We start from the raw sequence: 24,361 nt of genomic DNA on the forward strand, positions 1-24,361 counted from the left end.
ACTGCTGGAGACAGTACAAAACATACCAACTGAAATTAAGAAAAAATAAGACCAATGCTTTACAAACTTTGAGAAAACACAGAAGTGGGAACACATCCTAGCTCTCTTTTATGAAACTAGCATAACCTTGATACCAAAACCAGACAGGGGCATTGTAAGAAAATTATTAATCCAAATTATTTATGAACCAATAGTAACAAAACTTACCATGTTAAGAGAAAAAAGGAGACAGATCATATGACCATGTTAATACATAAAAAAAATTTTTTGACAAAATGCTTTTAGCAAATTAGGAATTGAGAAAACTTCCAAGCTCTACCACTAACAATCTAAGGGTGAAACTTTAAATCTTTTCCCCTTTTCCTTAAGATAGGGAACTAGCAAAATATGTATGCTTTCACCATTGCACGAAAACAAACAAGATGTAAAGACGAGAAAGTAAGAATTAAAACTGCATTCAACTTGTCTACTGAAAACTTATCCTGATTCCTATGCAAACAATAAAGAAGCACTATTTGGACTTCCAAAATGTTGGTCACTAGGAGATGGATAAACAGTGTTATGTCCTTATTGTAAAATATCACACAGATGTTCAAATGAATATATATGATACACATCATCTATCTGGCTGATAGTTCACCAAGAAGTGTAAATGAAAAGATGCTACATTTTATTTGAAACTTTATGGTTTCCGATGATGGGACTTTTTACAAAGCACTATGTAAGTATTTAAGTTGACATGATCTGGTAAACAAATATCACTCCCAAGAGATTCATAGGCTGTAAACCAATCTGTTTTTAGCCATGTCAGTAACATGCTGTGCAGCTACAAGGCTTGTCTAGGATAATGGCATAATCATAAAAACAGGAGGCATACTTTTAACAAAATCCTCAGTATTTACTGTTATTAGCCCAAATGTTTTAATTATCTGTTTTTTACATAAAAGTCATTCAGTCATTCTTGAAAACAAGAATTTAATTTCCTACCTTCACCATGAGCGCCTTTAGAATGCATGTGGACTGAGGAGCCAGTGGCAGGCTGAACTGGCTGGGTGTACTGTGATGGCAATGGGGGAGGAGGAGGCGTGGCCTGGATAGGGTCATAGCGTCTCTCACCAAATGATCTATCCACAGCATCAGTTTCAGGTTTTCCCCTGTTTTTTTTAAAAAAAAGAAGAAGAAAAATGCCAACACCTGAAAATGGACTCATTTACAAAACAAGTTCTCACTCCTCCAAGTAACCTTAAGTTGTTTTTTTTTTTTTTTAAATCTAGAAATGTCACAATTTATTCTTGTGAGTATGGGAAGCTACTCTACCAAAATATACAAACAAATTCATCCACTCATCAGCACAAGAAATGTCAAGACAGCACAAATACTTTAAGAAGAATAGTAAAACATTCAGAAGATAGCAACCAAAAAAAAGGCAGATGAAATTTTGGGTATACTTTTTAAATATAATTCTGGTATTTACAAAAAATAGTAATAGCTGGTAGGTTTAAGGAAGTCTTGCAAATATATTATTTTCAAAGATATTTTGGCACAAATCTTCCTTAAACTCGTGATTCTATATCTATGCCTTGGCGACTGGCACACACAGCACACTATAAAAAAAATGATGCCATACTCCAAAGGTTGGCAAACTTTTTCAGTGAAGGGCCAGGTAAGTACATGTTCTTGGCTTTTTGGGCATTATGGCCTCTGTTAAAGACCAAAAGCAGGCACAGACAGTAAGTCAACAAACGGGCAGAGCTGTGATCCAGTGACACTGAAAAAACTGGACACCTTTTACTTTAAAACCTGCCCTGATTTATCGCTTATCTGTTTTGTGTAATGACTGCCAGCATAGCAGGTAGTGCTTTACTTATAAGGCTCACTTAAATCAAATTGTGCCATGTGTCCTTATTTTGTTCAGAGTGCCAATTGCTAACACATAACCCACAACATTTAAACAAGAAATCTCTAAACAGACCCGTAATTGCAACACTGCCACCTAACCCTTACTGCAGAGTGCCAAAGCTGCACGGCTTTATGTGCACAATCAATAACATGTGCATTTGGAATGATGTTTACTTTCACAGAGACTTCTGCTCAAGGAGTCTAGACTTCCCATCAGCTTCAAAATGGTGCTGATACCTTGCTTTCGTGCATGTAGACTAAGCACTTGAAGATGACATTAAGATCTGAAAGTGCACATAACGCCAACGACACAGTGAGGACGCCTCATGTAACAGCCTCACATTAATGCCAGTCTTACCACTTGACGTTCCTTTTCAAGAAGTCATAGCTAGCGTAAGAGCCAAGAAATCTAGGTGATGGCAAAGCAAGCGCAATAGAAAAATGAAAGAAAATGGTCAATCTAACTACGTAAATTTGCAGCAAATGGAACTCAAATGTCATTTTAAAACAGCAACCAATACCCACCATTTCAGCATACTTTGTTTCATAAAGAGTATCACTAGCTCTCACTTAGCCAATCTATTTAAACACAGTGACTTGGTTATGCCCAGTCTGCTGCCTACCCACTCCATGTTTTTACTGGTGGTGCCACTGAAGAGCAGTGTGTTTGAGATCTGTTCATCTGTAACCTCTGCCCACTCCTGCTGCAGGTGATACTGGTGAGCAAAGAAATGAAACGAGGCTGGGGGTATAACTCAGTGGTTGAGCACTTGCATGTCATACTCTATACCCTGGGTTCAAATCCTAAAACCACTAAACAAAAACAAAGTAATGAATCAAAGCAAAGAACAGTGACCAGGGATAACTGACAGGGTCTGAATGACAGCAAGACATCCCCCCAAAAAAGAACAAGACTGGGCAAAAGAAATTTTGTAAGACACAGGAAAAAGTGACACTGAGCTGGATGTAGGGGCTCACACCTATATTCCCAGCTACTTGGCAGGTGAAAATTGGGAGGATCTTGGCTGAAGGCCATTCTGGGGAAAAAGTTCAAGAGATCCATCTCAGTCAAGAAAGCTAGGCATGGTGGCACCATCATCCCAGCTGGATCAGAAAGTGGGGTGGGGGCAGGGTGGGGTTAAATAGGAGGACCATGGTCCAGACCAATCTGGGCAAAAACATGAAACCCTGCTCCAAAAACTATTACAAAAAGGGTTAGGGAGGGCCTCAGATGAGAGGGCCTGACTAGCAAGCTCAAGGCCCTGAGTATGGGAGAAGGAAAAAAGATGCTACAACATGACAGCTATACAGATCTCTTTCACAGGGTAATGATGAATTGCCAAGTGGAAACACAGAGACCTTTGAAATATGACTATGATTAAAATGTGCTCTTGGGAAACCTCATTTGCAAAGGTGCCAGGCTCAACCCTCAGCCTCTCTCAGCTAAACACACACACACACACACACACACACACACGCACGCACACACACACCTGTCAGTCAGTCTTTGACAGTTCTTACTGAGAAGCAAAACAGATGTTACCTATTTCTTTCAAACGTAGTAATATATCCTTGTGAAAAGCATGCCTAGCCAACCAATGTTCCTCCCAGAGCTGTGTTAATGATGATGAGGGTGGCTGATACACCTGTGCACAGTGCCCTGCACTAAGCTTCATTCACTCAACAAATAACCAATGGGTTCCTATCCGGTTATACACTAGGCAGATCTGGACCCTGTCTGAAAGTTATACACCACAAATAAACCATTAAGTTTTCTTCCCAGGGAATCAAGTTAACAGGGCTGGGAATGGTGGCTCATGGCTGTATTATCAACTATTGGGAAGCAAAGAACCAAAAGGATCACAGTAGAAGGCCAGCCAGGGCAAAAAGTCAGCAAAACCCCAGCTCCACAAACAAACCAGCTGTGGTACTGAAAACCTGTTATTCCAGCAAAGTGGGAGGTGGAGGTTAGAGGATCTTGATCTAGGCCGGCCCTGGGCAAAAAGTATGCAAAACAAGCTGAAGCAAAAAGTGCTGGAAGCATGGCTCAAGTGAGCCCTGAGTTCAAACCCCAGCATCAATAATAATCATAAAATTAGCACAAAATCAAATATACCTTTCATCTGATTCCTGGCAAATTTTTTTACTTTTTAAGACCAAAATGTATCCTTTTAAAGCTGAGTCCTGTTCAACAAGTATATAAAAGGATAGTCTCTCACCAATACCCGTGGGCTCTCTTCTGCCAGGCATTTATGCGCTTAATGCAGTATGAAAAAATGATTAACAGGTTGATAAACCCTTTTACTTTACCAAAGGTGAGTTCACCTGTGTTGACAATCTACCTAAATGCTACTGGGCACCTGCCAAGTGCGGTAAGGGAAGCAGGGCACAATCTCCACTGCAGTGCTCGAAGCTAACATCTGTGTTTGTCAGAAACTTTCCTCTGGAGAAATGAAGATTTAAGTGCACTTTAATTCTTTGAGTCTTTGTTTCAAATGATGTGCCAGAAAAAAACAGAGGTCATTAAAGTTAGGTTTTTAGTGTTAGAGGTTTTAAAATGTATTCTAAAAGAATTTTCACTCAATAATAAATGACAAATGATAGGCTCAGAAAATCCCAGCATCTAATGAAGTAAATATGTAAGTGCTCTGAATCTTAGACACAAACTGGCTAGGCTGACCTAGTCCTGGTTACTCAACCACTCATCTCAGCACTGTGGTGAAGTAGTGTGTCTCGTCAGTTGATGTTCAGTTCATCAGAAGGGGGATTATGTGGGTGAGCCTGACCTATTTAGGTAAAGAATAGAGTCTTTTCCTGCTTGGAGAATGCCCAGAAACTCTGGATCTCCCTTCTCCGACCACTTGCCTTCTGACCTAGCACTTGGCAATCCTTGTAACTGCATAAACAAACTCCTGTGATAAATCCACATCTGTTTTCATCCCTGGGGGCTTTGTTTTGTGGAGGTCAGAACCCACAGGTGCCTGTGTGGGTTCATAGCCACTCTTGGTACAAAACACCAGTCAGGCTCAATTAGAGACACAACCAGCACCAGGCACAAGAAGAAAAACACTGACACAAAAGCCAAGAGAAGGGAGCAGTCCAAATAGGCATAAAGGACCAGGGGAGTGAAGAAACTTGAGTTTGGTTCCAGCTCTACCATGCCATTTCATCTTACTTCATCTTGGTTTCCTTGTGTATAAAATGGGACCAGCAATCTCTGAAGCACCCCCTGAGCTCCAACAGTGAAAACAAAACAAACAAAAACCCATAAGCTCTTTCCTGCATTGTGGGGAGGGGGAGGACCTAAAAACACCTCTAGTATTTCCCCTCCAACATTGACCCGCACATCCCCATCTTTATATTTAAAAAACAAAAACAGAAGAGAAGAATCATTAAATGTGTGTTCAGAAGACATCACCTCGGTCAAACCCTGTAATGTTAGTGTCTTTCCTGATGCTACAACTCCATCATCTGGTATCAGAGCTGAGAACAAAAGCCACACATCCAGGAATACCAAGTGTGCACAATGAGAAACCTTTCCTTCAAAAGGTCCATTCTATACAACTGAAACTCTGTGGTTTTTCTGTGTTTTCAAAAGGTAAGTGTTAGGTGAAATAACTTACTTTGAAGAATAACTAGAAAAGTTTGGTTGATTCTGAGAATGAATCGGTTTGGCAGGCTCTGAGAGATGGCTGGCAGGAGCATGCGCAGGAGGCTTGCTCTCAAAACTTCTTCGGTCAAAGTATGAGAGCTGTTTTCGGTAATATTCTTCATCTTCCTCGGGATCATAATGATTTGACCGAACAATATCTTCAGGAGGCTTCACTTGAGGTTTTTGAGGTTCTGGGATCCTGACAATGAAGGACAGATGAAACACGCTTTTAGATGTGAAGTTTGCAAAGGGGATGAAGTAAATCTTATTTTGAGCTTCTCACTGAGTGCTGTGATTATTCAGCATCTAATGGTGAACAGTCAACACAGATATTCTAAATCCCAAGTGCTCAGGGAGCACACACAAAGGCAGGCGCCTTCTGCTTCGTGAGTACTTGCAGCACACTCCATGAGGCTCAATGATTATCTGCTTACAGGGTCTCAAAGCAGGTTAGAATCATTAATTAGGAAGAAAAAGAAGAAAATAATCAGGATATTGAGAGAACTACTCAAAGTACATGTACCAATGTCAGCGGCAGACTTTAAGAACTTTAAAACTGATTTTTAAGAACTCTAAATCAGGCTCAATATGTGATTTTCATGAGCACAGAAAGTACCCAGGGAAGAAAAGTCATTAAGCAGACTAATGTGTTAGACATTCCCTCCTTACAAAAGTGCAAACTTACAGTCTGTACATCATTTAGGCTCAGTCCATCACAGCTGGCAGTGTGAGGCTACAGATGAGAGCACAGGCGAGGTTTCCCTCCCAGCTCTAACACGTCTATTTGCTACTTTCAGACTTCACATGTCTGAAGGACTTAAAACAGAAAAATTCTGATAGGGCTTTAAAATTTTATTTTACTGTATTTGCTTAAAAAAAATCTCTTGGGCTGGGTACAGTGGCTCACGCCTATAATTTCAACTACTTGGGAGGGAGATATAGGATCATCACAGTTCCAGGGCAGCATGGGCAAAAAAAAAAAAAAAAAAAAAAAAAAAGGCAGTAAAACTCCTTATCAAAGAATAAGCCTGGTGTGGTGGTACATGCCTATAATCCCAGTTACTCAGGAGAGATCTAGGTCTCTGAGGCCCACTCCAGGCAAAAAAGAGACCCTATCCTTGAAATAACTAAAGCAAAAAAAGGGCTGGAAGTGTGGGTCAAGTGGTAAAACACTTGCCCTGCTTAAGCAAACACAAGGCCCTGAGTTCTAAACCCCATACTACATCCTCAAGAAAAAAAAAAACTCTCTTCAAAAGATTTGCTTACTGAAAGTATAACACAGATTTATTATAGAAGGTATAATGAAGTATTTTTTTTCTCTTTCTCTTTTTCTCGAATCAGCGTTTGAATCAGGAGAACTGGTGGTGTTAATTTGAGGAAGAACAAGACACCTCTAACTAACACAATGAAAGGCTTTTCACTGACTGAGAACATAAATTCCTGGTCAGTTCTATGCCACGAACACCTCAAAGCGTACCCACCTGTAAAGAGTTTTGTCATGTTCACTGAATTGATTCTGGGGAGTGGGCTTAGGACCAGTGATGGGTGCTCCTGGAGGTTTAGATGCTACTTCTGGAGGCTGCAAAGATGAGACAAAGATGACCAAGGAACAGATCATTACAAAGGGGCTTCAGTGAAGGGGCAGAGGAGCTAGGAAGCATTCTGATCTGCTCTGCACTCACTGTGCCTATGCGTGCAAGGCAGTAAAGACGTGACACACTTACCTTAAAGCTGGCAGTGTCATTCACATCTTTCTTGTTCTCCAATGAAGCAGATCTTTTGTTTTCAAACATCTTGACTCTGGTGAGCACAGACTGTGGTTTCATTGCTGGATCCTCCTCATCTTCGGTGAGAGTTGGAGGTGGAGGCAGTGGTTTGGCAGTGGAGGGCAGAGCCTCTGGCTTATGTTGAGAGGGAGGTACCAGAGGTGGGACGACTGCAGCACCATGAACAGGCTCGTAATGGCCTGCTTTGGAGGTAAATCCTTGTGGTGGTACTTGCTCATAACTTCGTGGGTACTGGTCAAAATACGGCTTGGGCTCAGATGACTTAGGACCTGCTGAAGAATAGGGCTGCACTTCTGGTCTGTATCTGCTATGCACGTCGTATCCAGGGGCCGGCTGCTCCTCGTGTCGCAGAGTGGAGGGTCTAGGTGGCTGCTCGTAGCGTGGCCTACTATCATAAGACAGAGGGGCTGGCTCTTCAAAACGTGGGAAATATCCCCGTTCCGAGGACTCTTCAGGATGCTGTCTGGAGTCAATGTCTCGGGGGTGCTGATTATCAAGAGAAGGCCGAGGCTGGTAGGGCTGTTTGTCTTCGTAATACGACCACTGTTCTTCGTATGTGGGGATCCGATCTTCGTATCGTAGACGGTGGTCATAGTTTCGAGAAAACTGGTCTGTATAGCTTGAGGAGTCGTATCTATATGTGGGCTGCTCGAGGTCTCTGCTGGTTTGTTTCTCTAAGTATGGAAGCTGGGGTTCATAGGTCAGATTTGGCTCTTTGTCTGGTCTCTGCCCTGGATGACCGACAGCTGGCTGTTTCAAAATATGATTCTGTCTCATCATTTCCTCAGGATATGGATCTTTCCTATACGCCTGTATAAAAATCACATTTAAGGATAAATGCTTATTTTTAATTCTATTTTACAGACAAAGAGCAAATATTAAAATATGATTTTAATACGTGAAAATGGTATGGTCTACCATTTATTACCAAGACAGACAAGATTAGTGAAGAAAGCTAGTTTAAGTGAAAGCTCAAAATTTATAATGCAGGTAGGGGCTTTATGTTTTAGCATGTTCTAAATGAAAAGAGAGTTAAATTATTAAATTTAGTAGAAAATTAATGCACTGGACTATTGATTCTACTTGATTTTGACATTGAAAATAAAATTTATTTTTCATAAAGAAAATTTATGAACACCACAATTTATATAAATAAAAATATTTATGATAGGTCTCAACTTGGTTATGAAAGAATGTGGGAAGATTCTAAAAACCAAAAATAAAGATAATAAAAATATCAAAGCACAAATCTCAGTTAAAAGGTCTATTCCCAAATAATCACTATACCACTGGAAGCCATGCAAACTACGGAACTGAAATGATTTGTACTGATTCAAAAGCACTAGAGTGTATAAGCCCGCAGTAGAAAAGCAAAAGGAAACTTAGAAGGGCAAAGCAAAACGATCATGTCTAGGCTGGTGGAGAGCAGCAATGAGTGCAGCACTGCAGCACGGGTACCTTTGCTGGGTCTGCATGCGGAGGCAATGATGGCTCTTGATCTCTTAGCATTGTGTGAGCTGCCTCAGTGCGTGGGGCTCTTAGAGACTCAGCTTGTGGTGAGTGACAGGTGGAAGGAGCGGGGGTGGGCTCCTCCAGTCTGACATGAGTTAAATTTACATTAGGATTAACTGCAGAGGTTGATGATGCTGGGTTTTTTTCAGGCGAAAGGTAAGGGACTGGAGATGAGGCTTCTGCTTTCTGTGAAGTGTTTAAAATATTTTAAATATTGTGTTTCTGTTTACTGCTAACTTCCCAATTCAACTTATAACGATTGGTAGAAATACATCTTAAATGTGCTGAGTAGCAATTTAAAACTATGACCTGAGGTACTATTTTTTTTTTAATTCAGTATATTGCTGTGTACGATGAACACACAAAATTTAGAATTAAGTCCTTGGTACTTTCAAATTGAAATTAAAGATTAAGTCTTAATCTGGAGAAAGGACAAAATATATTCTTTAACTCAATCACCACATTCTAAAATTTAATAATGCACCTCTAACTACAAAACGTCGAATGCTTGCTGCTTACCTGTTGAGAGGCTGGCTTAAATCCAGGGGAGTCTATTCTATGAATAGGTTGTGGCTGCGCTTGTGGTGAGTAAGGAGGAAATGTTTGGTTTTCATGATGCGTTCCAGAGGAGTCCTCTCTGACAGGCTCAGAGGACCGTGTAATAGCAGACTCCGGTGGAGTCCCCACCTCATCATTAAGAGTTTCATCTAGTTCTTGATCAGTGTAGGCCCCGCCTTCTGTATCTGTGTCTTCATAGTCAGAAGTGTGTCTACTGTCCGTGCTATACATTGAGTACTCACTACCTGGGGCTGACAGGTAGGACAGACGATCATCATGCAAATCAAGGTCATCACTTGTAGCACCATCCGCCTGGGTCAAATAAAAGTAAATTAAAAATTTTATTCAGTAGTTCTTTAAGAGATGGCCTTTATTTTACAAGGGAGATTTGAAAGGGATATTTTTCTTTAGAGAAATTATATCTGTTTTTTGAAACTTCTGGTGAGGAAAGGTCAAGAAGATTGTTCAAGCACACATGCAGACACACACAGCATCCCCTGAGATCTGAAGGGCTTTGGATGAATGAAACAGTGGTTGCCCCACCAGGACAAAGCTGGACTCCAGGGCCCAGCCCCAGAGAACAGTGAAGAAACTCTGGCACTATACATGTTTATAAACCTAGCCACTAGCTTTTCAGCCCAAAGCAAGGTGAAGAGGGAAAATGCTACCAAACCAAGCTCTCACAAATAAGGACACACTGACAAAACAGCGAACGTGAGAATAACTATGAAAATATAGCCCACAGTTCAAGCTGAATAAGAGATGATATTTTTATATTTAGAAAGCAGCTTTTAAAAAGTTGGAGTTTGGCACTAAAGCTTTTATGAAATGCAACAGAAAATTGTCACCTACAGTGGTAGCTGCTCCACTCAATTAAGAAGAAACCTGTTTTTTTTTATTTTTCACAGAAGTAGTAGTGTTCAATGGATGGAACAGGAGAAATGCAGTTATGCTTCTTTTTGCTGAGTCAGTTCCTATAGTCTACATTGATGAGCTTCTGAGGAGATCAGAAAGAAAGTGACACGTATATGAGGGAAAGTGAACTGTGGAGTTGCAATCACCAGACTATCAATGGACACTAATTGAAACTAGAAACTGGATTAAACAGAACAGTTCTTTGAAGATCTTGCCTAGATACTGGGCTCAGTTAGGAACGAGAGCTGAAGGATCTGGAATCCTGAAATCTCCATTTCAGCATGGACTGAAGGAATGACAAATGTTAAGACTCTTGTTCTCCAGGAAGATGCACTACTGTTAACTAGCACACTAAACAGAACTTTCATCACATCCCATGCTGGGTTCTGTAAGAGCCCGCCCCTGAACACTGCCTTCTGATAAGGAAGACTAGGGTGCGTCAGGCATCCCCATGGCTCGGTTTTTCATCAGAGCACCAGCCAAGCTGGGGAAATGCCAGGGCTCTGCCCTGTTAGAGCAGAATCTCTCCAACTGAAGTCTCACTGGCTTCTAAATCCACAATTGTTGTTGCTGAAGAAAAGTCTTCTTGCTATCCACTGTAATCATTAACTTGCCAGGGAAATATTTAAAGTCTGGGGAAGAATAACTTGGAACTCATCAATCCACCCAGTCTCTTCATCTGGTTTGAAATGCAAAGTGAGCAAGAACCACAGGTTGTTTCAAACCAGGAAATGTTATGTCTTTATGTTAAGAAAGCCTCAGGATGAATTTTCTTAAGCTAGTAGGGAACATACAAGAGTGTATCAGATCTTGTAAAAAGGAGTTCTTCTCAGCAATTAGGTAAAAGTAGTTAGTTCAAGAAAGTCAATGTGAAATGAAATGGGTTTTTTTTTTTTTTTGCTTTTTTAAAATAATCTGTCTATTCTAATCTTGAATGGAAGGGTGCAGGAAAGAAATCAAGGCTGATTTAAGTTATAACAACTTTTCTGATGCATAAAATGGATCAATCTATCCATTATTCAATGACCTATATTTCCTCAAATAAAACGCTGGGGGAGTTAAGACATTTATTTCAAAACCAAGCAAAGAAAAGAAGTATACAATATAATTATAAAGAGAAATTTTAGAAAATTATGATTTGTGACTTGAGAGGTTTTTCTCAGGTAGATATGTATACTTGTGCATCTGAGGAAAAGATCTGTAGGATAATTTCAAGAGTTCACCAGTGCAAGCTGTTAATAGTCCACCTGGCAAAGGATACTAACAGGATACTGTGTAGTTACAGAAGAAACCAGTATGAAGACTGCAATCCTTTTTACAAATGCCACAAAAGTAAAAATTAATAATAGTGTGTTGCAGTGAAGTGGTACAGTGTTTTTATCCCATCTTGATTTTCCTATCCAGTGTCCCAGTTGACATGTAAGTATTCAGAGTGGTTTTATGCTCTCATCTGCATAGTCCATCCCCCAAACTGGTACATGACGAGAAAAATTATGGTTCTGACCCTTTATTGTTGGTGAGAATAGTGACACTTCCTCTAGATGTAAACATTTAACACCTGTTCTTACAGAGGCTGAGTGTTTCTGGGTAAGGGGCCATGTTCCTAAGCATGCAGCATGCACTGCAGAGCATTTGCACCAACAGCCAGGCAGAGGAAGGGAGGGGACATGCGGGGGCAAACACAACCAAACCAACAAGAAAATACAAAAAAAAAAAAAGAAACAAAAAGACAGTTACTCTCAATCTTCCCTAACAACCAAAACTTATTAACACTGCACTGATACGAAGGTAAAAGATATTGAGAAACAAAGGTTCTTTCAATGGTGTACTTGGAGAAACAATTCACCCTCCAAACAAAATAAACAGACCTTTCCCATCAAAGACTGCTCTAAAACCAGACTGACAACAGAAAATCCTTATTTTAAAGGAGGCCACTTGGTTGTATATAAAATCAAAATTCAAAGCCAGAAAACATCTATTGCTTTGTTTAATATTTCCCAGTATGTTTTAAGAATGCTACCAAGTGCTAAGTGGGGGAAAAGAATCCCCAAGGTAAAAATGTAAGGAAATATTTAAAGCAGGCTATTTTTTACTCACAAGACTTCATAGCCTTTAACCCCCTCCCAGGGTTGCGGAGTGGCAGTGTTTCCCACCCACTGCTTGCCTTCAAAGCAAGTCAGGTGTGCTTGGACAGTAGTACTTTGGGAGACACTCACTGAGGCCATCCAAATCCCTTCATTTTCAGAGGAGAAAACTGAAGCCAGGTTCAAAGTTGTCTTTCCTCAGCCAGACAGAGGCAGAGTCAGAATTGTTTTTCATTACAATTTGAGAATTCTTTAACAGAGAATCCCACTAGAGTGGTAATTCAATAGGGGAGAAAAATTTAACAATCTCTTACTATTGAAAACAACTTTTATAATGCCTACATACAAATGATAAAAAGCATTAACAGCTAACTTTTCCAAAATTACCTAAATCTCCTTCCAGTAAGAAAACAATGACAACCCAAAGGCATCTCTGACTGGTGTAACTTAATGAATGAATCCAAAAAAAAGGAAATTTCTTACCTTTCCCTCAGAAACCCATACCAGCTGGTTCTGCTGTTGTTGAATTGCTTCTTTCAAGGCACCATACCAACCATCATTCAATGAATTTAAATTAATTGTAGCTGAAAAGAAATTAATGACGTAGTTTTATGGTTGGAATACTCCCAAGGTCAGAATTCATTCAACCTTACTTATTGTTACTAAAAAGCTGACACCACCAGAAGATACAAACATTTGAAATTTCTATTTTGAGGCATTGTACAATCCCTTTCAACCAAACGTATTCTTTTGGTTGTTAACGTAACAGGAAGCTTTCTAGGCAAAGGTCATGTAAGTTTAGTATCTGAATGTAACATTTTTGCCTACATACTGTTGCCTAGCCATTTTAAGCCGAAAGGCAGCCTTAACATACTCACTTGTAAAAAGATGGTGATTATTTTTACGAAGCTTATGAGATCGCTCATATAATTTCCTGGCACTTTTCCGAGATTCTGGACACAACCTCATTCTCATTGTTTTCACACCTTGCTTAGAATCAGGGTTAAGGAACACAACAATTGGATACCACTGGGCATAATTAAGACGATCAACTGCATTTGGTGTTACATCTAATAAAGCATGTTTGTCCTGGAGACAGAAAGAAAAATATATTCAAAGATATATGGCAACGTTTAGAATTATCTTTCAGAAAAAAAACAGAGCCTGTAGTACTTTGCAATTTTAGCAGACCTGTGTTGTTTTAGTACATTTTGGAAGCATATGTTAAAAAACATATATATATAACCAGAAGTTAACTTCTAGCCCAATTAAAACAAATACCTTAAGTCAGCCCACTTTTTAAGACCTGGCCACAATACTTGCAAGATGACAGTATTATCCGTGCTCAGTTAGTGAGTAAGTGTGATAATATTCCTGACATTCCCTAACGTGTAAGTGAACCCTGAGGTACACTGATGGAATAGTCTACTACATCTGAACAGCATGTATTTTTGTAGTGATGAAGGATCTTTTGATGATTTCAACAATTATTCCCTTGAAAGTGATTGTTTTTCATGCCCTTCATCATCAAGGGCTTAATTTTTTATATCAGTAACAATCTTAAGAAAACTATCTTCTGCTTTCAAATTAATCCCTTCCCACTCAAAAAATATCTGTTACAGTTTACGATGAAAACGGGTCAACTTTCAATAACTTACTTGATCTATTATTTGCTTTATTGTATGAAGACGAATAATGCCAGAGCTACGTTGGTCAGTTCCAGCATCTCGTGGTTCACTTTCTATGTCAAGACAACAACAACAACAACAAAAAAACATTATTTCCACTGGTTAGATTAGAATTACTGAACTACTGGGTACTACAGACACCCCAGGATAAGACTTTGCTATGGAGGCTGTCTTGCACATTGCGGTCTATTCAGCAGCATGGAATCCACCCACTAGAGGTCAGCAGAAGATAACCCTATGCCCTAAGCCCCTTCCTGAATTCATTGTGAAACAAAAATGTCTCTCTGGAAAGGACAGCAAGTCCTTGATGGGACAGCAGCTACTCCTCCATCCCCTGACACATAGGGTTAGACAAGTGCTTTCTAACAAGACCAAGATTAGAAGGCAAGTGAGATATTCACTGTGGCTGTAAAATTAAGGGAGTACTCTAAAGTATCTCTATAATCAAGATGAGTAATATTTTTGTTAGGTTTTTTTTATTAGCATGTAACAGCTGTAGAGGGGGATAAACTGTGGTATTTACATGTGTTTACTATGTCTTAGTTAGATTTGCCCCCTGCATTGCTGCATTGTTCTCACTCTTCCTTCCTTTCTTAGAACAATTCCAGTAAGTTTCATTCTTCTATTTTCATATATGAATACAAAATACATCTACCATATTCACCCTCATTTTCCCTTTCCTTGTGCCCATACATCTCACACTGGTACCCATCCCTGGAAAAAAACTTATTTTCCCCTCCTGTCCTTTTTCTTAAATTGTTGTGCTGGAGGTATATTGTGGCATTTACAGAAGTTCCTACAACATATCAAATATATCATAGTTGAATTCACCCCCTCCACTATTCTCCTTTATCCCCCTCCCCCTATTCCTGGTTTCATTTTTCTGTTTACATACATGTGTACACAGTATTTGCACCATATTCACCCTCCTACACCCTTTCCCCACATCCTCCCCACTCCCACTGGTACCAACCTGTTCTTCCTTCCTGTTCTCCAATTTTGTAAAAGAAGAAAAAATGACATTTTTGTTTAAGATAGCTATACAGGGAGTTTCTTTGTGACATTACCAAATATATGTATCATACCCCAAATTGGTTTATCTCCTCTATTTTTCTTCCTACCTTAGTCTTCTTACTTCATTTTTTAAAAAATTAAGTGTATACTGATAGTCCAAGGGAGTTTCACCTTGGTACTTCAAGTCTGTATATATCATGCTTTAATCAAATTAACCCCCATATTACTTACTCTTTCACTGTTACCATACTTCCCTAATATTTAACAGCTTACAGTATAGTGTATTATATTCACATATAAATGGACTGTTTTAATATTTTTCATTTTCTCCCGCCTCCCATAGTCCCCTCAGACGGACTCACTAAGACAATTGTGTTCTCTCTCACAATATATGTGTATATATATATAAATGATTGTTTATGTAATATTTTGGTACATATATGTAATATTTTGATATGGTGATTTCAAAAAATCATAATAAATGCAAAAAAATCCACAATGAACAACACATCAAGATTTTTAGAACCAATTAGTAAGTGGAACTTCAGTAAAAATTATTTAAGACCATCACTTGGTCAAGAGAAATATAATAATTCTTTTACTTGAAAATGAGATTAAGGTTTTATAAAAATTGTATTGATGAGTGTGTTTCTATTAAAGCCAGGAATTGTAATAAATTGTGTTGGGGGTAAATAAAGTATTTAACCATAAAATAATGGCTTAACATGTTTATTTTTCAACTACTTTAATATTCTGGAAAAAAAATCAGCTACTAAAACATCCATAAACATGTACAGAGGATGCAATTTTTTTCTTTTGCCTGCAGCTCCAAAATATGGCTCAGCATAGCTCTGTTTCCCACCCCTTTCCACGTTGTGACATACAGTTAAAACGCCACTATTTGTTTGACACAGGGAAGTAAAGTGAGGAAGCTGCTCCTGTACTGAGAGCACAAGGTTGCTGGGAGAAGATCAGCAACCTTGGCATCTGCATAAGCCATCAGCAAATGCTGTCTCAGACTGCCTGGAGAGTTCTTGGTGATCCACAGAAGAACTGGATGCAGAAAAGCTATTACTCAATAACTATGAGGCATCGTATGGCTTCATTGTGACAACCTGCCCTTTCCCATGTGGGACTCATTTCCAAACAACTGCAGAAGTTCAATATACATGAAGTTCTTCATTACAAAGTAACAGCAATGTTTGTAACTATGGTCACAGAGAAAGCTTGAAAGGAAAGGAGAGCTCTGGTGTTCAAGATCAGAAAAGGCAGAGATTTGGAAAGACAAATAACAATGAAGAACAAGGTGACAGCTTCAGAGGAGACAAGGCTTCATGTAAAAGCAGGGCAGCATTACATATCTGATGGACACAAGAATTAAGATCAACTGGGAGATGGTTGAAGAAAATGCTATTAATCCTTAACTCAAAAGATTCAGTGAACTGAAAAAGGATACACAGCTGATCTCCCTCAATCCCTCTTTATAATAGTGTGGGTGCAGAGTAACCTGACTAAATTGATGGTATTACCCTCTGAAGTTAACCTTCAGGAAGTCTTTCTACCTGCTTTTCCTAAATTTTAAAAAAAGCATAAATTTGGCTATGAGTGGAGTCACTCACCAGGTGAAATGTTATCTACAAACAATGACCAAAAAAAATTCTTAAAGAAAAGCAAATCAAGGAGTGGGAAATCAGAAATGAAAATTTTCTAATTTGATCAAATTTTAGTATCATTTGTCTGCAAATACGCAAATATTTTAGAAAAATATCCTTCTTCATCTTCACAGCAACCAAATAAAATGCTTTTTATACTGCTGTATTAAAAAAAGATAATGTTCCAATCCTTTAAACACCATAACTTTAAAAATGTTAACGAGGGCCTCATAACAAAACCCCCTGCACAACCCTCAGGAAAGCAGTAACACACAACACAGATGAAAGTGCTCATACCCTATGGGTCATTTTTGCCTATATGTAAGAAAATCATAAAGATAGGGGAAGCTATTTTCTTGAGAACTTAAATCCTATGGGAAATAAGGCAGAACATAAACAAGCAAACAAAATATGGACAGTTTTTACATCCTTTGCAATAGTAAAATATAAATTTGAAACAAAGTATACAAAAGAAAAGTAGGTCATAAACTGCAGGATAAGAATTAAAATATTTCATTATCTAGTAAGGAGAATAAGACAAACTTTGCAAAACAATATGCTTTACAAAGGACATGAAAAAATACAAGGTAAAAGTTAGGATGGTGATAATGTCAAAATTATTTTCTAAATTTTCCAGTGTAATATTTTTGTAATTAGAAAAATGCAGTTTAAGTGTTCAGGTATTATTTAAAGCAAGCTAAACTGGTCGTAACTAACTTTGTATATTTCAGCTGCACAATACCCAAACTAATGAGACAAAGGGCATGTAAGCAAAACGTACTGGGCACGCAAAGCACGAGGTCTCCATCTTCAATACCTCTTACCATCATGCTGTACTATGCTTTTCACATCTTTATGCACTTGACAGTTTAATGATTAAAAGGACTGGCTTTCAGCCAGAAAGGTGGGGACCAATGCTTACTTTTGCCACACATTAGCTGGGTGTGAACCATGACACTGGTGGTGATTCCAAACACCCAAAGGTTCAGGCTGCTGGACTTCAAGCACAGCTATTTTAAATCTTACCTCAGTGTTACTGTGAGGGTTAAACAAGATTGTGTGCTAAGCAGTTTTCAGATGAAGCCAAGAGTTTCATAAATGCTGTTCTTCTCATTAAAGGGAATTGGTAGAATAAGGACACAAAAACTCAGGCTTCTCTCCAAATGACAAGATGGGGCAAACTGTGACTTTCTCATTTACAAAAAGTTTTACTTTTATCAAATGAATGTGTAAGATCCATCCTTTCCAAGGAGTTAACTGGTGAAGAAATACCTCCAGCTCATCTGAATTCAGTCTTAGGCTACTTACTTGCAATCTGGTAAATATCTGGCTCTTCCCTTGCCAGCTTTTCTCTGGCAACATCAGCTATTGGTCCAAAGATGGTTACAGGCCTCAGGAATCCAGCTGGGGAGAAATTAAAATGGAAAATAACAGTTTATACTTCACGTTCTTAAACATACTGCCATTAAAAGATATTAGAGTAATCTACAGGAAGTAAACTACCTTCTCGAAGAACAACCCTCTCATACGCTGGAAACTTTGTTTGAACTGGTTGAGCTGACAAATCCTCTCTGCTTTTTCGAAGATTTCTCTTGGAGCTTCGAAGACCCCGGAATCTCCAGAAGTCTGCACGGTCTCCTCCTGCAGTTTTTGGAAGTGTGTACTGTACACTGGCTAACTGCTCAGCTCTGTGCAAGCAGAGATAAACATAGTCAAGGGTATTTAAAAGCAACATGGAAAAAGACCCACTATGAAATGAAATGTCAAATGCTGGACAGAAGTTCACATGCAATTTAAATGATAATGGTTACTATAAAACAAGAAGTCTGTACAACTAAGTCAGTTAGGCTATGGTGACTGCAGTGAAAGACAATTATTCTGTCACCAAAATTTCCCAGGAGACTGACTGTGAATTCGTTTTACGGAGGCAGCCACCATTCATACCTGTTCTTATTAGGGATGATACCTCGTTCCACCTCCTTATGATTTTTGCCGATTCGAATGGCAAGCCAGGAGCCCAGTTTCCCATTGTACAGGGTATCCACGACACGGAACACCTCTCCTTTGTTAAAACTAAGTCCGTAAGGAGATTCCTTTTCATATTCAAAATGGGTTCTAATATAGAAAGAGTCTCCTACATCTGACTCTACAATGCGCCGATAAACTGAGAGGAATCAAAACAGACACATTATCAGTACTTGGTGGGGTAAGAAATTAATCTGCAGAAGACATTACGCGGAGATGCTGTTGATAATATTAACACTTCAATAAGTGCTTGGTTCCTCTACAAGCAGGTACTGTACTGAGCAGTTCAGCTCACGTCCTACCACTGCTACCTCACCAAACAGTAATTCTTCCTACTTCCATTCTGCACACGAGGAGAATGACACAGAAACAGACAAAAGTAGTTTGTTCAAAGCCACACATCTGTTTTCTGTTTACATCATCTGATTTATCTGCACACAACAAACACAGACATTTCCATATTCAACATCATGGATTTCAAATGAGAGTGATTTTGCTCCCCTACCCTCCCAGGGAACCGTAGCCAGTATCTGGAGGAAATTTTGCTCGTTCAATTGTTGTGAGGAACGAAGGAAAACTATGTTCACAGAATCGCGTTTAGTGGGCACAGGCAAGGAATGTTCAGAAAAATCCTAGAATGCATAGGATAGCCCCAAACAGAATTATTTGGCCCAAAATGTCAATGGTGCCAAGGCTGAAAAAAAATCTCATTCTCAATAATATATTCATTTCATCACAGAAAAAAATTAGGCATTCCTTTGAATAATTTAACAAACACCTGAATGCACTGTTTAGAAAACATTACTATAAAATTTGGAAGCTACCTGTTTGTGCTTTCATACAGTTCCGATAGCTAAAAACCTAAAATTTTTATGACTTGCAAAGGGTTGCTTGGTTTGGTATTTTACTTAAATTACAACACCATAAACACCGGTCCTGATGCTGCACTCTGCTAATGAGCACATGTTAGCCTGTGTGCCTCTGAGTAACTGAAATATTAACTATCTCTGAGGTTAACAAACTCAATCATCACTCAAATTTGAGTGAGTGATTTTAAAGTTCTTTTGTGAGACAGGATCTCCCTATTTTGCCAAGGCTGGCCTTAAACTCAGAATCCTCTTGCCTTGGCTTCCTAAGTGCTATAATTACAGGGCTGTGCCACCACACCTGACCTTGATCTGATCATTTCAAAAAAATGGAATCAATCTCTATAAAAGTCCTCAAACTCCTTCAAGTTGATTTGCCAGTTTTCAGATAGTTCTCACCATCCTTCTTCTTTTGAGCCAATATGGTCACTTCTTCACCTTTAGGGAGGTCGAGCAGGAAAAGCACAGCTTCTTCTCGTATGATATTGGTGAAATCTACATTGTTCACCTATCAAAATAAGATTTCATAGATTAGTGTTGCCTGTATTTAGGGAATACACTTACACAGGAAACAATTTTCAGAGTCTAATTTGAAAATATCACATCTTCAAGAGGGAAATATTATTTTTCTCTGAAGAAAATAATATTCTCTACTTCAAAACAAGCAAAACCCAAGTAAATGAAGTGAGTAAAGACAAAGATATAAGCTTAGAGTAATCATAACATGTCCTGACATTAAAGATCGTGGGTTGTAAAATCTAGCCGATTTAGACCAAAAAAAGGGACAACTTCTATTTGTTTTTGTGAAATCCCTGGTTTTAGATTTTTGTATTATGAATTCTGCAAAATGAACAGCCCTGCTTTTTTATGCAACAGTATGCATTAGAAAACCCGGTAACAGCAACTTTGCAAAGTAGGCTCTATGTCTGTCAAGTCACTATCTACTTGTATCAGAAGCTCTAAGTGTCAAAATGAACCCCTCAAAATGTCAAGACTATAAGCTGTAGGTAAGTTTTTTCCTTCTGCCTTTCTGAAATTCCTCACATGAAAAAGGAAAGACAAAACAAAGTCAAACAATCAATGTGTGCTACTTATTTAATGACTATGAACAAACATTCTAGCCAGGTGTGGTGGTACATGTCTATAATGCCAGCTACTTGAGAGATGGAAATAAAAGAATTGTGGCTTGAGGCCAGCCTGGGCAAAAACTTAGTGACACTCTATCTCAAAAATAAGTTGGGCATAGTGGTACACAGCTGTAATCCCAGCTACTCAGGAAGCACAGGTAGGAAGATCGTGGTCCGAGGCAGGTCCAGTTAACACGAGACCCTATCTGAAAAAACAAACTAGAAGCAAAAGGACTTCGGGTGTGGTTCAAGTGGAAGAGTGCTTGGCTAGCAAGCACTCTTCAATCCCGAGTACTGCAAAAAAAAAAAAAAAGGAAAGAAAGGTTTTTTAAAATGATGTATACTTTGATTATTTCAAAACAGGGTATGAGGTGGGTAAGAAAATAGTCTGTTTAATTTCCCTGGTATCTATCAGTGAGCATCACTACAGATGTATTCAAATGTTTCTGACATAACTGGATTGGGAACAATGTAAAGCATCATCAGGAAGAAGTGGAACTCAGTGTCAGAGGGAGGAAGTGGTGAGTCACACAGTGTCATGACTTCTTTCTGTAAATTTTATGAGCACACTATGCCCTGCACAGGCAGGGTGCCCTGTGACATCTCCACATGGGTTACAAAGTATGGCTACAATCACCCCATCCATCATTCTCTTTCATCCTCCCCACCTCCTTTAACACAACTTCAACAGGTTTCATTGCTCCATTTTCACACAAGTGTATAAAGAGTATCAACCATATTCAGCCTCCTTCTCCCTGTTCACACCCCTACCCAGTACTCACCCCCAAACAGGATCTGTTTCACACTTCTGCCCTTCATTTTTTCAAGTGTATATTCACTGTCCAAAGAGGTTTCACGGTGGTATTTTATACATGAATATGCTGTACTTTAATCAAATTAACCCTTGATTACACTTTCCCTCCCCGCACAGTGTTCGACAGCTTTCAGTGCATTTCATTATACCGTCTTCATGCAGATGCAAATGCATTTCCGCATCATTTACTCTCCATCCCTTTTCCTCTCCCACCTTCCACAGCTCCTCAAACAGCCCCACTATTACAAATGTGTATGTATATGTATATATGATCAGGTATGTGTATTATGTATACATTTATCTTTTAGATCTATCTTCCATAGGAGAGATAACATGTACCTTTGTCTTTCTGAACCTGGCTTACTTTCTGAACCTTCACTTAACAGGATCATTTCCAGTTCCATTCATTTTCTTCCATACTATATAACTTCATTCTTTTTTTATGGCTGGATAATACTTTGCCATGTATATACACCACATTTCCTTAATTCACTCATCAGCTGTAGGACATCTGGGCTGATTCCATAGCTTGGCTATTATGAATAGTGCTGCAGTAAACATGGGTATATAAGTGTCTTTATTATATCCTGACTTAGTTTCCTTTGGCTATATGTCCAGGATTGGTATAGCTAGATCATATGTCAGTTCTACTTTTAGTGTTTTTGAGGCGCCTCCACACTGCTTTCCATAGCAGTTGCACTAATTTACACTCCCAACAGTGAGTGTATAAGGGTTCTTCTCCCCCTCTTGGCAGCATTTTTTGTTTGGGTTCATGATAGTCATTCTGACTGTTGTGCGATAAAAAATTTAATGTCATTTGGATTTGCATTTCTTTACAGCTAAGGATTTACTGGCTGTTTGTACTTCTTTTGTGACTCTGTTCAATTTATTTGCCCATTTATTAGTTGGGTTGTTGATTCTTTCAGAGTTAAGTTTTTTAAACTCCCTGTATATTCTGGTTATTAATCCCTTGTCAGGTGTATAATTGGCAAAATTCCCTCCCATTCTGAAAGCTGTGTCTTCAATCTAGTAATTGCTTCCTTTGCCGTGCAGAAGCTTTTTAGCTTGTTGCAGTCCCATTTGTCAATCCTTTCTCTTAGCTGCTGAGATGTTCAGGAAGTTATTGCCTATACCTATATGTCCCAGTGCTTTCCTTATTCTTTTCTGCAGAAAATTTCAGGCCTTACATTAAGGTCTTTGATCCACCTGAATTGACATTAGTATGTGACTACCTGAAATTGGCCACAGGAAGCAGGCCACAGGCACAGAAATTGCTCAGAATGAAAAGATTCTGACTATGGGCTGCTCACTTGAGTGATGAAGAATGTGTAGCAAGAGAGAAGCAGGGAGCTACTTGGCTACTTGTATCACCCAAATTGAAGAACAGTGAAGAAGGAGGGAAAAAAAAAAAAAAAAACCCAGCAGAGGATCAGAAGGGCAGTGTTGCAGAATCTAAGAGAGAAAGACAGCCAAACACTGCTAAGAAATGATGGAAAATAAGGGCTGAGGTTGACACTGGTCAGTGATGGCTGTGCAAATTCAGACTCAGCAGTGGGTAAGATGAAAGCCAGATAGTAAAACTGTATAATCACCATGACTGACAAGAAAACAGGGAAGGGAATCAACCATCCTTCAACAAGCTCAATGGTAAAGACAGAAACAAGACAGGGGGAAAATCAATGAAGAGGTAGAGGGGATGGAAAGAGAAAAAGATGGGCAAACTTGAGAGATTCTAGAGGAGACAGAAGACTGAATTCAGCACATAGGCAGGAGGTAGGCTAAAAGCAGAAAGTAACTAGAATAGAGGTAGCAATGACACTTTGAGGTAGAAAGAGAGACTAAGTGCAAGAACTTGCGCCTGACAGATTTGATCTTTTGATTAAAACAATTTATCTACCAGAAACCAAATATAGGCTTGGATACTCTAAAAAGAGAATAAGAGACAGATGAAGATAATATAATTGCTAGGCAACAATGCTCATGACAAAAAGGAGGGAGAGAGAAAAGTAACAGAAAGGGAAAGAAAGAAAAAGGTTGACTGACTGATTGTATCTAACCCTGGCTTTCGTAACTGATCCTATTTCTTGTGGAGTAGGAAGATTCAAAGCTAGGGTAGCTTACATATTTACCTAAAGTAAATCCAAGCTCCTTGTGCCTGAATCATTATCTGGAGTAAAGAAGATTTCAGAGGCTGTGGGGCAACTGCTACAAAAACCACCACCATGGAAGAATACTGCCTGATGTTGCTGTGTGGTGAGCTGTGGGCTGTGGCAGTCTTACCAATCTGAATGTTTAGATGAACTTTAAAAGACTACTGGTAGATACTACAGAGACCTAAGATTTTTCTTGTAGGTTCTACGAATGCTGGTGATTACTATGAAACCTCACATTGAGGAGTAACACATAACATAGCAGCAAACACAGGTAAACGTAGGACTGGGAAGTGGCCAGTCCAACACAAGTTAGACTTTGAAGATTAATTTGAATGCTTAATTAGTTCAAGAGACTGTACATAAATTACAATCTAATTACAATAGGTTTGTTGTGTCTGTTATCTTTTTCTAGAGATACAAGTCTTTCAAATCCACGTAAGTTACTGATATATTGACATACCCTGAGAATTTGATCACCTTCCTCTAAGCCTTCTTTGGCTGCAGGGCTATCTTCTAGAACGCCAGCTACAAATATTCCGACATCATTTCCTCCAGCTAGTCGCAAACCCACACTATCTCCTTTTCTGAATTTTACCAATTTCATGCTGGGCCTGT

At 39.1% G+C, this 24,361-nt stretch overlaps 1 protein-coding gene across 7 annotated transcripts in view; it reads right to left on the bottom strand.

Moving 5' to 3' along the window:
* The window catches only part of Tjp1 (tight junction protein 1), a 263,800-nt gene that overhangs the window by 8,683 nt on the left and 230,756 nt on the right, over positions 1-24,361 (bottom strand). For 4 of the 7 annotated variants that reach the window (XM_074061561.1, XM_074061560.1, XM_074061559.1 and 1 more), the window contains 14 exons: positions 24,207-24,357; positions 20,052-20,160; positions 18,706-18,925; positions 18,265-18,449; positions 18,070-18,165; positions 14,066-14,148; positions 13,286-13,496; positions 12,891-12,991; positions 9,370-9,720; positions 8,797-9,036; positions 7,276-8,148; positions 7,033-7,130; positions 5,523-5,750; positions 988-1,154 (listed from right to left, as the gene is read on the bottom strand). In XM_074061561.1, the coding sequence (XP_073917662.1) occupies positions 988-1,154; positions 5,523-5,750; positions 7,033-7,130; positions 7,276-8,148; positions 8,797-9,036; positions 9,370-9,720; positions 12,891-12,991; positions 13,286-13,496; positions 14,066-14,148; positions 18,070-18,165; positions 18,265-18,449; positions 18,706-18,925; positions 20,052-20,160; positions 24,207-24,357 (3,113 nt within the window). The remainder of the gene's footprint in view (positions 1-987; positions 1,155-5,522; positions 5,751-7,032; positions 7,131-7,275; positions 8,149-8,796; positions 9,037-9,369; positions 9,721-12,890; positions 12,992-13,285; positions 13,497-14,065; positions 14,149-18,069; positions 18,166-18,264; positions 18,450-18,705; positions 18,926-20,051; positions 20,161-24,206; positions 24,358-24,361) is intronic. The other 3 variants (XM_074061565.1, XM_074061563.1, XM_074061562.1) reach the window with 1 other exon arrangement.

Source organism: Castor canadensis, chromosome 19 (assembly GCF_047511655.1).
Source record: "Castor canadensis chromosome 19, mCasCan1.hap1v2, whole genome shotgun sequence".
Lineage (NCBI taxonomy): Eukaryota > Metazoa > Chordata > Mammalia > Rodentia > Castoridae > Castor > Castor canadensis.